The sequence below is a fragment of the Sinocyclocheilus grahami genome, unplaced genomic scaffold (assembly GCF_001515645.1).
Source record: "Sinocyclocheilus grahami isolate Dianchi unplaced genomic scaffold, SAMN03320097.WGS_v1.1 scaffold51.1, whole genome shotgun sequence".
Classification (NCBI taxonomy): domain Eukaryota; kingdom Metazoa; phylum Chordata; class Actinopteri; order Cypriniformes; family Cyprinidae; genus Sinocyclocheilus; species Sinocyclocheilus grahami.
The window spans coordinates 1,880,269-1,893,560 of record NW_015505230.1 but is presented as its reverse complement, the minus strand read 5'-3'; the positions used below and the strand labels follow the sequence as shown (position 1 = coordinate 1,893,560).

The following is a 13,292-nucleotide window of genomic DNA, read 5'->3' as shown; positions in this document are numbered from 1 at the left end:
AGTATTTATCATAATGTGAAGCTGCCAATTTTAGCACTCATTTATTACAAATAATTAGATCTTTTGGATTGTCCAACAAGTTTAAAATAAAAAGAGAATATAATAAATATCAATAAAATAATAATAATTCAAATAGGAATAAAATGTATAGTATAGGTACATTTCATTTGTAAATATTAAATCACTAGATCATTCAAAAGCATCAACACATATTTATTTAATATATAGCCATTTACTCCTACCTTTATATATGGACAGGCGGGGCATGCAGAACAGTTAAATGAATCAATTTTCAGGGAAAATCAGGGGGGAAAAATATTTTAGTGTTTACCACATATGCATGGTGTAAATGCAGTTTATTAGATCTCCAGCTGTCAATTATGTCATCAATAATAATACGAAAATTTACTCAATATTCTTGTCTGGAAACTTTTAGATAGTTAAAGCACTCTTATATTGTTTATTGCTTGGAATATCTTTGTTCTTTATTACTGTCTATTTGCTTATTTGCTTTGACGCTATATTTAGTTAATTGAAAAATACTTCATTATTTTGAAATTGTTTTAATTTATTAATAATGTGTGATACAAGTACTTATAATTACATAAGTAATTAAATAATAAACCGCATAAATTAAATATTTAAAGAAGTTAAACTAATTTATTAATTTTAAAGGGGTCATATGATGAGATTTCAAGTTTTCCTTTCTCTTTGGAGTGTTACAAGTTGATTGTGCATAGATAAGATCCCTGAAGTTGCAAAAACTAAAGTCTCAAAACCAAAGAGATATTCTTTATCAAAGTTAAGACTCTGCCATACATCTGATAAAATGTCAAAAGACGGATCAATCAAAATAATGTAAATCATCAAGTTGAGGTCAAGCCTGAGATTGACCAGAGCATTTTTCTTAAAGTTTGCAGTACTATTTTATGAACATTTTTTAAAATGTAAACACATTTGTGTTTTTAAAGTTACAAAACTCAGGATACTGAACTATATACTTTATATAAAAACTATATAACGTCAAAACAATAAGCTGGAGCTTTCAAATTGGTCATGAACGAAACCAGAGGCACATTACTGTCTTGTTTTTGTGTGATTTGGTACCTGTGCTACGGATCTGCCCGGGGTTCAGTGCCGCTGCTTTCGGGCTCCGTCTCAGTCTGTTTACTTTCGACTTCATCTGCGTCTGTTTGGCGATTTCATTTCGCTCGTGTTGTTCCTCACTGCCTTTGCCGTCCATGTTGCTGGATTATTCAGAATGTCTGTATTTCAATATATCATCGACCTGGTATTATATTATTTGTGCTTTTCGCTGCCATCGTGAGCCAGGATTTGTATCAATTGTTCAAACATTCCGCCAAATGCGCAGTTCCTCCCAGGATTCATTGCGGAAATGTGCTCGAGGACGTCAGATGTGCGTAGCTGCTACGCAACAGCAACGTACGCAAGCTCTTTTCTTAAAGGGGTCGTAAGATACGATTTCAAGTTTTCCTTTCTCTTTGGAGTGTTACAAGCTCTTGGTGCATAAAGAAGATCTGTAAAGTTGCAAAGACTAAAGTCTCAAATCCAAAGAGATATTCTTTATTAAAGTTAAGAGTTAACCACGCCTACCTAAAACGGCTCGTTCTAACACGCCCCCACATACCTACCTCACTATGTGGGAAGATTTGCATAATGCCGACCAAATGTTCACGCAAAGAAAGAAGGCGTAACTTATATCCTCGCTGTAGTATTGTTGTTGCACGCCATGTCGTGAACAATGCCGGCTGTTCTGACTCACGTAAGTACGTTTTCATTTAAAGGATTTGCCACTGGCGATTCAAACGCGAGTTTTGGGCAGTAGAGTAGCGCTTGTTTGTCATTTCTCATTCGGCCAATAACAACGCACTGGATAGCTGGCCAATCAGAGCGCACCTCGCTTTTCAGACCGATGAGCTTTGTAAAAGGCGGGTCATAGAGGAGAAACAATAATCAAGTCAAGTCACGTCTGCTTTATTTGCTTTATAATGTACAGTATGTGGAAAATAATGTGTTTTTTTACTTTAAACCGCATAAACACATTTCATTACACCAAATACACAAAATAATGTTCTTTTTAGCAACATCATATGACCCCTTTAACAACAAATAAAAACAATATATCTATAATGAAAGATTTAAATAATAGTTTTTTTTAAGACTAACAGTTTATTACAGAGTGATAATTAGGCACATGGAGCGAATGTCGAGCAGTTGTTTCACGTGAACTGTGGAGTAGTTAAATGTACATGTTTACATTTTCTCAACGTAAAACAATGGCAAAAAATGAGTTACTCAAGTGATGAGCCAAGACAAGAAGTGTGTTAAAGTGATTTTCGTGGGGAAGGGAATTTATTAGGCACAACATCAATGATAATGATGATGATAATAATAATAATAATAATAGGAATACATAAATCAAACAAGTAATATAGTTGCTTAGTCTAAATGCGTGGTCACATTTATTGTTGTACAGCGAAATTCTGTCATTTCCATTGGAATTCATGCCATCTGGGCAAAAGATTTATTCAAAGGGCAATGCTGTTTCATACATTCAGAGTTGTTTACACTGTTAAAGAGTTGGATTCTCATGCTAAGCATTCACAAAGTTTCAAAAAACAATTTGAACGTATGACGGAGTATTTCTGTGCCAAAAATCTTACTTCCGGGTTCGTACAAGTTTCGGAGAGTTCTTTTCGATCGTGGCTCTTCATGACGTAGACAAGGGTGGAACTCCTTATATGGGCATTTCTCCCAACGAGCGCGCCCACTCGTCACTCTTTAGCTCCGCCCATGGCACGCCTCCAGGAGCTCAGCTTTTTCCGGAGAGAATCGTAACGCTGTATCTGTCTTTTATAAATATGATAAAACTAACGACTTTTTGGAGACATGAAGGATGCAGTACTACTCTATAGGTACTCAAGACAAGGGTGGAACTCCTTATATGGGCATTTCTCCCAACGAGCGCGCCCACTCGTCACTCTTTAGCTCCGCCCATGGCACGCCTCCAGGAGCTCAGCTTTTTCCGGAGAGAATCGTAACGCTGTATCTGTCTTTTATAAATATGATAAAACTAACGACTTTTTGGAGACATGAAGGATGCAGTACTACTCTATAGGTACTCAAGATTAACATGAGATTGGGTGAAACTGTGTGTGTTATGCCCCCTTTAAGCAGATTTCTCAACAGGTTCAGGTTGGTCACAAATTCTCCACCTTGACCAACAGAAAAACGCTTGGTTTGAATATGACTTCTGTGTGAGCAGTGTTGCCAATTTAGCAATTTTCTTACTAGATTTAGCAACTTACACACCCCTTTAGTGATGTCTTTCATTGACTTCTAGGACAAACCTTATCTGGTTTCCAAGACTCACCGGTATGACCTAATCTAGCAACATTTGGCTAGCAGGCAGCTACTTTCCATAGAAATCAGTTAGCAACAATGCTACACTATTACACTATTGTGTTTCACTGAAATACTACTTTACTACACAATCTAAAAAAATGCTGGGTTAAATACAACCCAGTGCTGGGTAAAATAGGGACAAACCCAGCAATTGGGTTGTTTTGACCCAGCGGTTGGGTTACTACCCAGAAGGTTGGGGTAAACATTTAACCCAACCGCTGGGTCAAAACAACCCAATTGCTGGGTTTGTCCCTATTTTACCCAGCACTGGGTTGTATTTAACCCAGCATTTTTTAGAGTGCAATAGTAGTACAATAGGCCTACTTTAATACAATATTAATTAATGAGTAAATTAATGAGTAAAATAAGGTCTGTGGTAAAGATATATTTATAATACTTTAACATTTTGCTCTACAATGTCATACACACCCATACTGAAAACGTCAATTTTTATGTTCATAACATAGACTGTATGGTTCATAATAAGAAGCTAATAAGAATGTTTGTGTGTGTGTGTGTGTGTGTGGTTTACATTGTGCCACAAAATGTACAGGTATTGTCAAGTTATATTTACCGCAGACCTTATTTTACTAATGAATACAAAATTAAAAAATTTAAAAAACATTATAAAAAAAACCCATAGGAAAATCTCAAGGCAACTCAAGGTGAATTTAGTCTTCTGGGTTTTGGTCACACTCTCAGAAAGCTGTCGCTGGGGAGCTATCTTTTCAAAAGATACACTTTTGTACCTTTTAGGCACTAATATGTACTCTTTAGGTACTGATATGTACATTTAAGGTACCAATATGGACCTTTCAGGTACAGAGGTGTACCTGTTAACAAGGTACATCCCCAGTGAAAACCTTTTTTCCCCCTTTTTTCTGAGAGTGCACAACTGTATAAAACTGCTGTAAGTCTGTGTTAAAAACCAGTGTCATCAAAAACTATGGCATCTTATGAAAACTTCTTACGTTGTGTGAGGGAGATCCTATATTTATTTATAATGGATTCATTTATGATTTTACGTAGTGACAAAAACTGTAGGCACTATGGTATTTGGTCAAAACTACTGTTTTTCATACCTAAACTAGAGCTTTTTTGAAATGGTTGCAAGCCAGTGTTCTGTGATTCCGATCGTAGACTGAATCCAGTGTGCTCTGTTTGTCTTTTCTGATCTCCTGTTGTAGGTATTCATCATCACACTGACAGAAGTCTGGAGCTCATGGCTTCCACCGTCTGGCTGTGTCAGTGCAGGTCAGGAACTGTGGGAAAGTGTCTGTAGTCTGCAATCAGAGCACATCGTGTGTGTGCTTTTCTGAAATGAACTGTGTCCAAATAATGGTTGATAGTGATCTTAGCTTGTCAGGTCCTTTTTCCTATTGTACTTATGGAGTGATTACATTGTATGAATGTCATAATACAGCATGTGTCCACATAGTAAGGTTTATATGTTTATTTTTTGGTTTCTTGCAATGCTTAGCTTGTAGACTGCACCGCTGCAAAGCTGCAGTGTTATTTCAGGGTAACGTAACACAGGAAATAGCTGCAGGAGCTGAACATAAATTTAAAGGCGCATGTGATCGACCTCTCAGAGGTTAAGTGGAAATGAACATCCGTTTGATGTCATACCAAGCTATTTTGTTAACAGAACGTTTGACGATTCATTAATCAGTAACCTTAACATTAAACAAATTCCTGTTCAAACTAGTTGTCAGAATTATTTGCCTTGCACCAGTAAGGAGGGGTTTTCAATCTTTTAGATGCCATAGACCCCTAAATATTGTCATCTTTATGCGAGGGACCCCTATCTGAAGACAACTATACATTTTTTAATGCATAAAGACCCAATTTATACAAATTTAAATGAGTATACTATTAACTACATCAATTTAAAATATTATTTGGAAAATATTTAGTTTTCATTAAATTTATGTTATCTACTCACTGTTGTAATATACAGTTAGATGTTTTATTTATTTTTTATCTAATTTATATTATTTATTAATATCTAATGTGTATTTAATTAGCTGAATTAATCTAATAATTTATAAAAAAAATTACTTATTTCTACACTATTTAAACCGTTTTTATCTAAACTTGAATGGTAAAAAATAATTTTAAAATAACTATTTAGTTTCTATTAAGTTTTTTTTCACTCACTGTAGTACTATACTGTTAGACGTATAATTTATATAGTTATTTATTTTAGTCCAATCCTATTGTTTGTTTATTTATTTATTTTTATCTGTCTGTCTATCTATCTATAATTATTATCATCATTATTTTATCTTATTTTTTTTATTTACTCACCATCATGTCATTCCAAACCCATATTTTTTTATGTTTCATGTTTATTTTCACTTGCGAACTGTTAAATATGAAATATAATATAATTATACCACTTTTGTAGTGCTATTATGCTGTTTTGGGTCCTTTTTTGGACCTTGATTGATGTTCAATGGAAAAGAGTTGCATGTATTCACATACCGATTTGGAACAACATGAGAGTAAAAGTAATGAATTTACTTTACTTTTTTTTTTGCTGAACTGTCCCTTGAAGGCATATTTAGGATGTCCTTTTTCCAGAATCACTGTAGCTGTTCACCCATATGATAAATGAAGACCATCTCATTGAATTATCAAAGCATGATATATTGTGGTTTGGCAATTTAGCTGAGTTTCCTGTGAGCTCTGCCCATGTCAGAAGGGGCCTCACGGGTGAGTCTAATCAATAGAGCTAAGTCATTCTAAACAAGAGCAGACTGGGGATATATTATTTGATCTGACCCGTGGCTAATAAATCTCCCATGAACTGTTAAACTGTCAGGCTGACATGTAGACGGAGGCCTGATTGACTGCCCTGTCATTGCTAAAGCTACCTCAACAGATTACTTATGTTTATATCTGAGCCCGGGCTGGGTACGTACACACACACACACAGTCTGCACTGCTAGGCCTTTTATTTGATAAATGGCTGTTCTTGCGGACAGTCGGTTATTGGGAAACTCTGTGATATACAGCCCTGTACAGTCGCCAGAGCCGGTCCAGCTCCGGTTACCCGCGGCAGTCTGATGATGTCATCAGAAAAGGTACCTAACGACCCCTGGTTGGCCTTTTTTGTGGTTAGATCCTGATTAGAGGAGCTGATTGAATGTGTAAATATGTGTGTGTGAAATTGCGTAATCACTCACAGGCCTGTCTTTGGTGTGGTTTGGCCGAGGGTCGCACAGGGGTCGGTTGCTAACTGTACGCATGCTGAGATTGCTGACCCATCAAACAGTTCACATCTTCGTCTGAGTGATTTTGTAAGGCTCGTTTCTTGTAAGTTTGTGATTTGACATTCTGATTGCCATTTAAGGTCCGTTCACACCAAGCACAATAACTGTAACGATAACTATACATTTATAGTTTCAGGGTACGTTTACACTCCAACGATTGTATTAAAAATGGAAAAGGTTTTCCTTTGCGTTTTGGAAAAGTTCAGACAACAACGTTCACACAGATCCATGAGAGCGACTAAAAACCCAAAATGCCATTGTCATATAAATGAATGGCCAAAAAACACATAAAAACTGTTGTGTAAACACTCCCTCAAATAGTCAATCTAATTCTATGAGAATATAGGCGTGCATACACAACTAACGATACAGACACAAAGGATTGTTATCCTTAACCCATTTAATCCCAATAGTGCCCGTAAAAAAGTTTTTCATTTATAAAGCTCTAAAAACCATACTGACTGATGTTTTAGTGCATTTCCTGCAAATATGGAAAAAATAAAGGGTCTCAATTAAACGTGTGCAGTGTCACATGGTTAGTGCAAACTGTCACATGACCAGAGCGGCTGCATCAAAGCTCCAAAACAAAAGGTTAGTAAAGTATGTTAACATGAAGATATGACAAAGATTTTTGGTCCACATTATCATTAAGGTGTCTAGTATTAATATATTAATTAGTACACTGTAGGAAAAATGGAAAAGATAGTAATTTTCCAGGACATTATCCATTATCCATTGTAACCCTGTAACCCGAAAACACAATGTGTAATATAAAATGTCGGTAACAAACCAATACGGAAAATTCTTTCATATTAACATAGTAGATTGTGCCCTATTCCTACTGGCTTTTCTTAGAGTGTAGCATACTAACTAACTACTAATACACTGCTTAAAGCATAATGGTTGAGAATGTGTAGTATTACTAGTTTACTAACTATTAAAAAAACTTAAATTGTTATCATTCAAAAATGTGTAAGTGTTCAAAAATAGTAATATTTTAATATTATATTATGCCTCATATTTTACAAACAAATCTAAATTAACATATATAAAATATTGTCACGCAATGACATCATAACGTCATTTAGCAACTTTTAGCAACAAATCGACCTGCCTTTAGCAACTTTCTCTGAAAATGAGTTGGCAACACTGGTTGGTGTGGATGTTTTAATGCAGATGAAAACAAGGCTTTGAGGGACAGACTTACAGTCTTCTTTACAATGGCGCACAATGTATAGGCCTAAAGGTCCTGTAATTTGTACTACTCACGAGTTTAAAAACTGTTTAATGGAGTTTTTGTCTACTGAAAGACATTTAGTCAGCTGAACAATCGTTATGTTGTTAAACAACAGTACAGTCCATTGAACGCATGTACTGATTATCCATCATTCTTTATCTTCTGACATACCACTGCTGTGCCAAATGAGTAAAATGGTAGGAAACACTTATTATTATTATACAGCGAAAGAAAAATAAATGCCTTAACTTTAGTGTTATGCTCTGCAAGATTAAGATAAATAAATATAGTTATTTGGAATAAGGCACACTGAATCATTCATTAAGTAAACAGGGTGAATTTTGACTACTGTAGCCTAAGTCTGTGTCTTTGTTAAATGATGCCAGTTTCTTCTTCAAACGAGGGCAACTTCCTGTCCTACAAGCTTTCACAAGACAACCCGACACCCATCTGTTTGTCTCTTTCTCTCGTTCTCTTCGTTTCTCTCTTTACCCTTGAACTGAAACCGATCCAGAGAGATATTCAATCCCCTCGTTTTCTCGTTTCGATTGTGGTATTATATGCATGATTTAAATGGTTAAAACATGTACTTGTTAATCATTCAGAGCTGATGTAACGCCAAATAATAAATTATATTTTGCTTAAATACAGTGAAGCCTGTTTTAAGGAAAAAATCTCCATTTTTTGACAATTAAGCACACTTTCCCCTCTGACTTACTCATTACTGTAATGTAAAAAAAAGAAAAAAAATCAATATAAACATCAGATATATAAAAAATAAAATATAGTGTATATATAAAATAAAATAAACTCAAAAAAACCTGAAAAACATCATAGTGTGTGTGTGTGTGTGTGTGTGTGTGTGTATATATATATATATATATACATATATAATGCAGTTTAAAAGTAACATTTCTGGATGCATTGCATTCAGAATGAAAAAACCTTTTATCATCCTAAAAATTCTGTAGATTTCATTAAACATACAGTACTCATGTACAGCTAAAGGTCTGTAGGAATAACTGATCTGAAACATGCACTCATAATGCAAACAGGACGGCTGTTTCAGAGTAAAATATGTCAATGTAAAACAGTTTGCCAGAATTGTAAACATGGTTTTGGATAAGCTTCAAGATTCTCCTGTGTTGAGATGATGCCGGGTTTGTTTTGGTAGTGAGTTTAAACAGGAAAGTGGAAGAAGAGCAGGATCAAGCATTAAAAACCGACCCAGACATTTTAATTTCTCTGACCATAACTCACCTTCATACCACAACCCATGTTCATAAGCCACCATCTCTCATTCAATCCTCCTTCCTATTCTATAGGAAATAGTTCATTTCAGATGAGAATGTGCATATATATGTTTGTCTGGACATTGACTAGGCATTAGTTTACCCCAGTTGCTGATGAAATGTTCAGTTTAACCAGAACAAGTCATCTACAATACAAACCACAGGAGAAAGCAATACCTCAAGTGCCCTACAGAGGACGATACACACCGGCTCCAGTGTGCAGTCCACTTACCAACAACGCAAAGGCTGTTCAGAACAACATAGGAGCATACTACTATTTCTCCAGTAAATAGTAGGTAAATAATATACAGTATGCATAGAATACATACTATGTTTGCCAAAATGTGTAGTATTTAACTGAGCCCCACAATGGAACACTGTATCCCACAATGCAATGTACTCAGTGTGACAAGTACTCTGGACATGGTGCCGTCTTGTCTCATTCTCATTATTTGGGAAGACGTTTTTAGAATTATTTGGTACAACTCTTGACAGAGTTTTAGACTTCCAATAAAAGCAAATTTTACACAAAACTGGATAAAATTGGAAGTTAAACATATTTTTGAGCTGATACCGAAAGAAACATGTAACATACTAAGGTCACATCTGTTTGAAACATTGATAATTGCATATTGTTTTACATACACTATCATTCAAAAGTTTAGGGTCAGTTGGAGTTTTTAATGTTTTTGAAAGCAGTCTCTTCTGCTCACCAAAGATATATTTATTTGATCAAAAATACAATAAAAACAGTAATATTGTGAGATGAGTACAAATCAAAATAACTGCTTTTTATGTGACTATATTGTAAAATGTAATTTATTCCTGTGATGCAAACTGAATTTTCAGCATCATCCCTCCAGTCTTCAGTGTCACATGATCCTTCAGAAATCATTCTGATATGCTGATTTGCTGCTCAAGAAACATTTCTGATTATTATCAATGTTGAAAACAGTTACGCTGCTTCATATTTTTGTAGAAACCATAATAAATTTTTTTTTTTTTAGGATTTATCTGAAATAGATCTTTTTGTAACATTACAAATGTATTTACTGTCACTTTTAATCAATTTAAAACCTTACTGACCTCAAACTTTTGAACAGTAGTGCACTATTATTAAAATTAGTATGCACTGTACATAATATACTGTATAGAAAGCAGTACACTAGTAGTCCATTCCAAACACAGTCAATTAATCGAAGCAGACGTGCAACAAAAATGATATAACATGTGTTGAGGTATGAATTTTTATGTGAATAAACCCACACTCACTGAAAACCAAACACACACACACACACACACACACACACACACACAGTGTGAATATACAGCTCAGCTCATGTCAGTCAAATCCAAAACAATCATTAGTACCTTTCAAAATCATTGACCGTTCAGATGCATCTAAGCCCATTTATACTGCAGTAAATGATGTGTGAGAAACCTTTAGTTGCATTCATCGGGCAATACCAGCGTTTATGAACCTTTTCTGTATCACGTTTGACACATCCAGCAGCATTATATACATTTACGGCTTTGTATTGAATTGCTTTGCACAGATCAGATCGAGAACTCCTGTAACAGATGCCTGCGAAGTGTGACGCAGACGTGTGGTAGGGTGACGTCGATGTCTGTCGCTGCAAAAATACTCCGGGGTTTTTGTCTGCAGAATAATGACTCTTTATTTCAGGTGGCACTTGAGTTGAAACATGAGACTTTTTTTTTTGGCCTTTCAGGCCACTTGAAGATTCACCTGGTTCCAGGTGAAAGGTCACATGAAGGAATCTCTCCGTCCAGGTGTTGAGGCATTTCTTTTTCCTGTATTGTTTTCTCTCTGTCCTGATACGCTTGATCTGCCCATCACAGGGAACGTGAGTCCTGGTGGCCATCTTGAAAGCGTCTGTATCACGAGGACGGCGCCTCGTTCCAAGAGTAAAGCTGTAGGGGGTTTCTTTAGGGTATTTGAATAAAGGCCGTTCATGGTGGTGCAAGTCAAAATCCAATTTCCGAATCAGTCCAAAAAGGACGTCCAAAGGATCGATCCTCTCGCCAAAAAGCCTGACTCTGTAATGAAAAAGAGTTGAAATCATTTATGAGGAAACATTACTGGCGACGGCGCTGTTGCAAATCAATTCAGCTGACATTTCCATCAAAACAGCCGCTTTCATCTTTATCTTTTCCTGTGGGTTGAGACATTAACTGATTCCGATGTCATAAACTGTCTCCACTGAGTAATTAAGTGACTAGTTAATCAGGTTGGCCGGTTAATACCATGTGACGGTGGAATTACTGGATGGGGACTGCTAGTAAATTTCACAAAGAAACAGCAAGTAACACATTGAATAAACATGACATTTTCATGAAGTCTAAACACTGAGAAAGTATTTCCTTGTGAAACATACTATGCTACTCTGTTTTATGACTTTGAAAAATCATTGGAAACGTGAGAGAAGTATGACTGTTAGCTGGGGCAAACAGCCGTGAGAGCTGCTTTCATTCGAGGGGAATGCCTGGTGCAGTATGGTACCTCTGCTCTGCTGTGTTCAGCAGGATGCCAGGGGTGTGTTTACATGTAGTGCCACTGACTCTCCAGCCCCATATTCACTCCCCCAAGACCACCCAGAGCCGCTGAGAGACAGACACAGACAGAGAGAGAGACTTTAATGCGTGAAATTATATCAGCTATTATATATTCACTATATAATATATTCACAAAAACATCAACCAACAGCCTTGACAACGGATCTTTCACATTTTATTTGGTGAATTTTGAGTAAATACTGTGTAAAGAAAGTTTTCTTTTAGGAATTTTGCATACTTCTGATTATATTTTAATAACAATATTTGAATTTTATATATATATATATATATTATATATATATACTGAATATATTCATTCAGTGTAACATGTAAAAATGAAACAACATGCTTATTCTAATCTGTACTTATTAAAATATATAAAAGAAAAAGTGATCTTCACTGGCTTCACTGTGATCCTTAAATAGTCTTTTAATGTCATATAATGATTCTTGTTCTAAATTTGCCTGACAATATTTTTTGTTTTATATATATATATATATATATCTCTCTGATGTTTGATTCTTTGAAAAATATAAAATTCAACAGGACAAAATTTATTTGAAACAGAAATCATTTGTAGCATTATAAATGTCTGTCCTGACACTTTCAATTTAATGCATCACTACTGAATAAAAGTGTTCATTTTTTGTGTACAGTAACGAGAACCGAGAGGTAAAGTGTGCTTAAATGTCCTAAATACCACATCAAACTGTTGGCTTCTTTTTTTTTTAGGCAAAATATAATTTCTTATATATTGATTTAGTTTTTGGGGTGAATCATCCTTTTCAGGAGCATTTTATAAATCAAGCAGTGCTTTGCTGACTTCATTTCAGGCTGGATGTTCATTTTGTCCCTCAAACATCTGAATATTTAGACAGGCTTGATGTACCTGGTGGTCTGATGCCCATGTGCGACTGCCCGTCCATTACAAAACCACCCACTGGCTGACCATCAGGAGTGTACGGGCCACCGTGACCTACTGCACACACACACACATGCATGCATTACACACACACAAGAGACAGTTAAGAAGGTCAGACATTACTACGCCAGCCACTTCCCAGAGGAAATGTGTAAACAGATGCGATGCTAACAACACTCCCTTTCCAGTTCACCCAGACCATTTACTGAAACCAAGCTACAAAAATGGGTCAGAAAAGTTTGAAAAAATTATTTCGTAAGCATCTGTTTGGACAAATGTCTTTGAGGTCCATTGCAAGCAGCAAGCCTTAATCCTCACTAGACCAACATGCATCACACTTCATCCTGAGGAGTGTGTTTGTGTGTGTGTGTGTGTGTGCTTGTGTGAGTGTGTGTGTGTGTGTGTGCGCATCTATGTATGTTTGTGTGGGTGCGTCTGTGTGTGAGTGTGTGTGCGTTTGTGTGTGTGTTAGAGAGAGAGAGTGTGTGTGTGTGTGCATCTGTGTGTGTGTTAGAGAGAGAGAGAGAGAGAGAGAGAGAGAGAGAGAGAGAGTGTGTGTG

The 13,292-nt window shown here is 36.0% G+C and overlaps 1 protein-coding gene across 1 annotated transcript in view; it reads right to left on the bottom strand.

Moving 5' to 3' along the window:
- Positions 1-10,481: 10,481 nt before the first annotated feature.
- LOC107583245 (homeobox protein Meis1-like) overlaps positions 10,482-13,292 on the bottom strand; it is an 18,057-nt gene continuing 15,246 nt past the window's right edge. The window contains exons 6-8 of the mRNA XM_016269392.1: positions 12,700-12,789; positions 11,758-11,858; positions 10,482-11,294 (exon numbers count right to left, since the gene is read on the bottom strand). Coding sequence (XP_016124878.1) covers positions 11,797-11,858; positions 12,700-12,789 — 152 coding nt within the window. The 3' untranslated portion in view covers positions 10,482-11,294; positions 11,758-11,796. The remainder of the gene's footprint in view (positions 11,295-11,757; positions 11,859-12,699; positions 12,790-13,292) is intronic.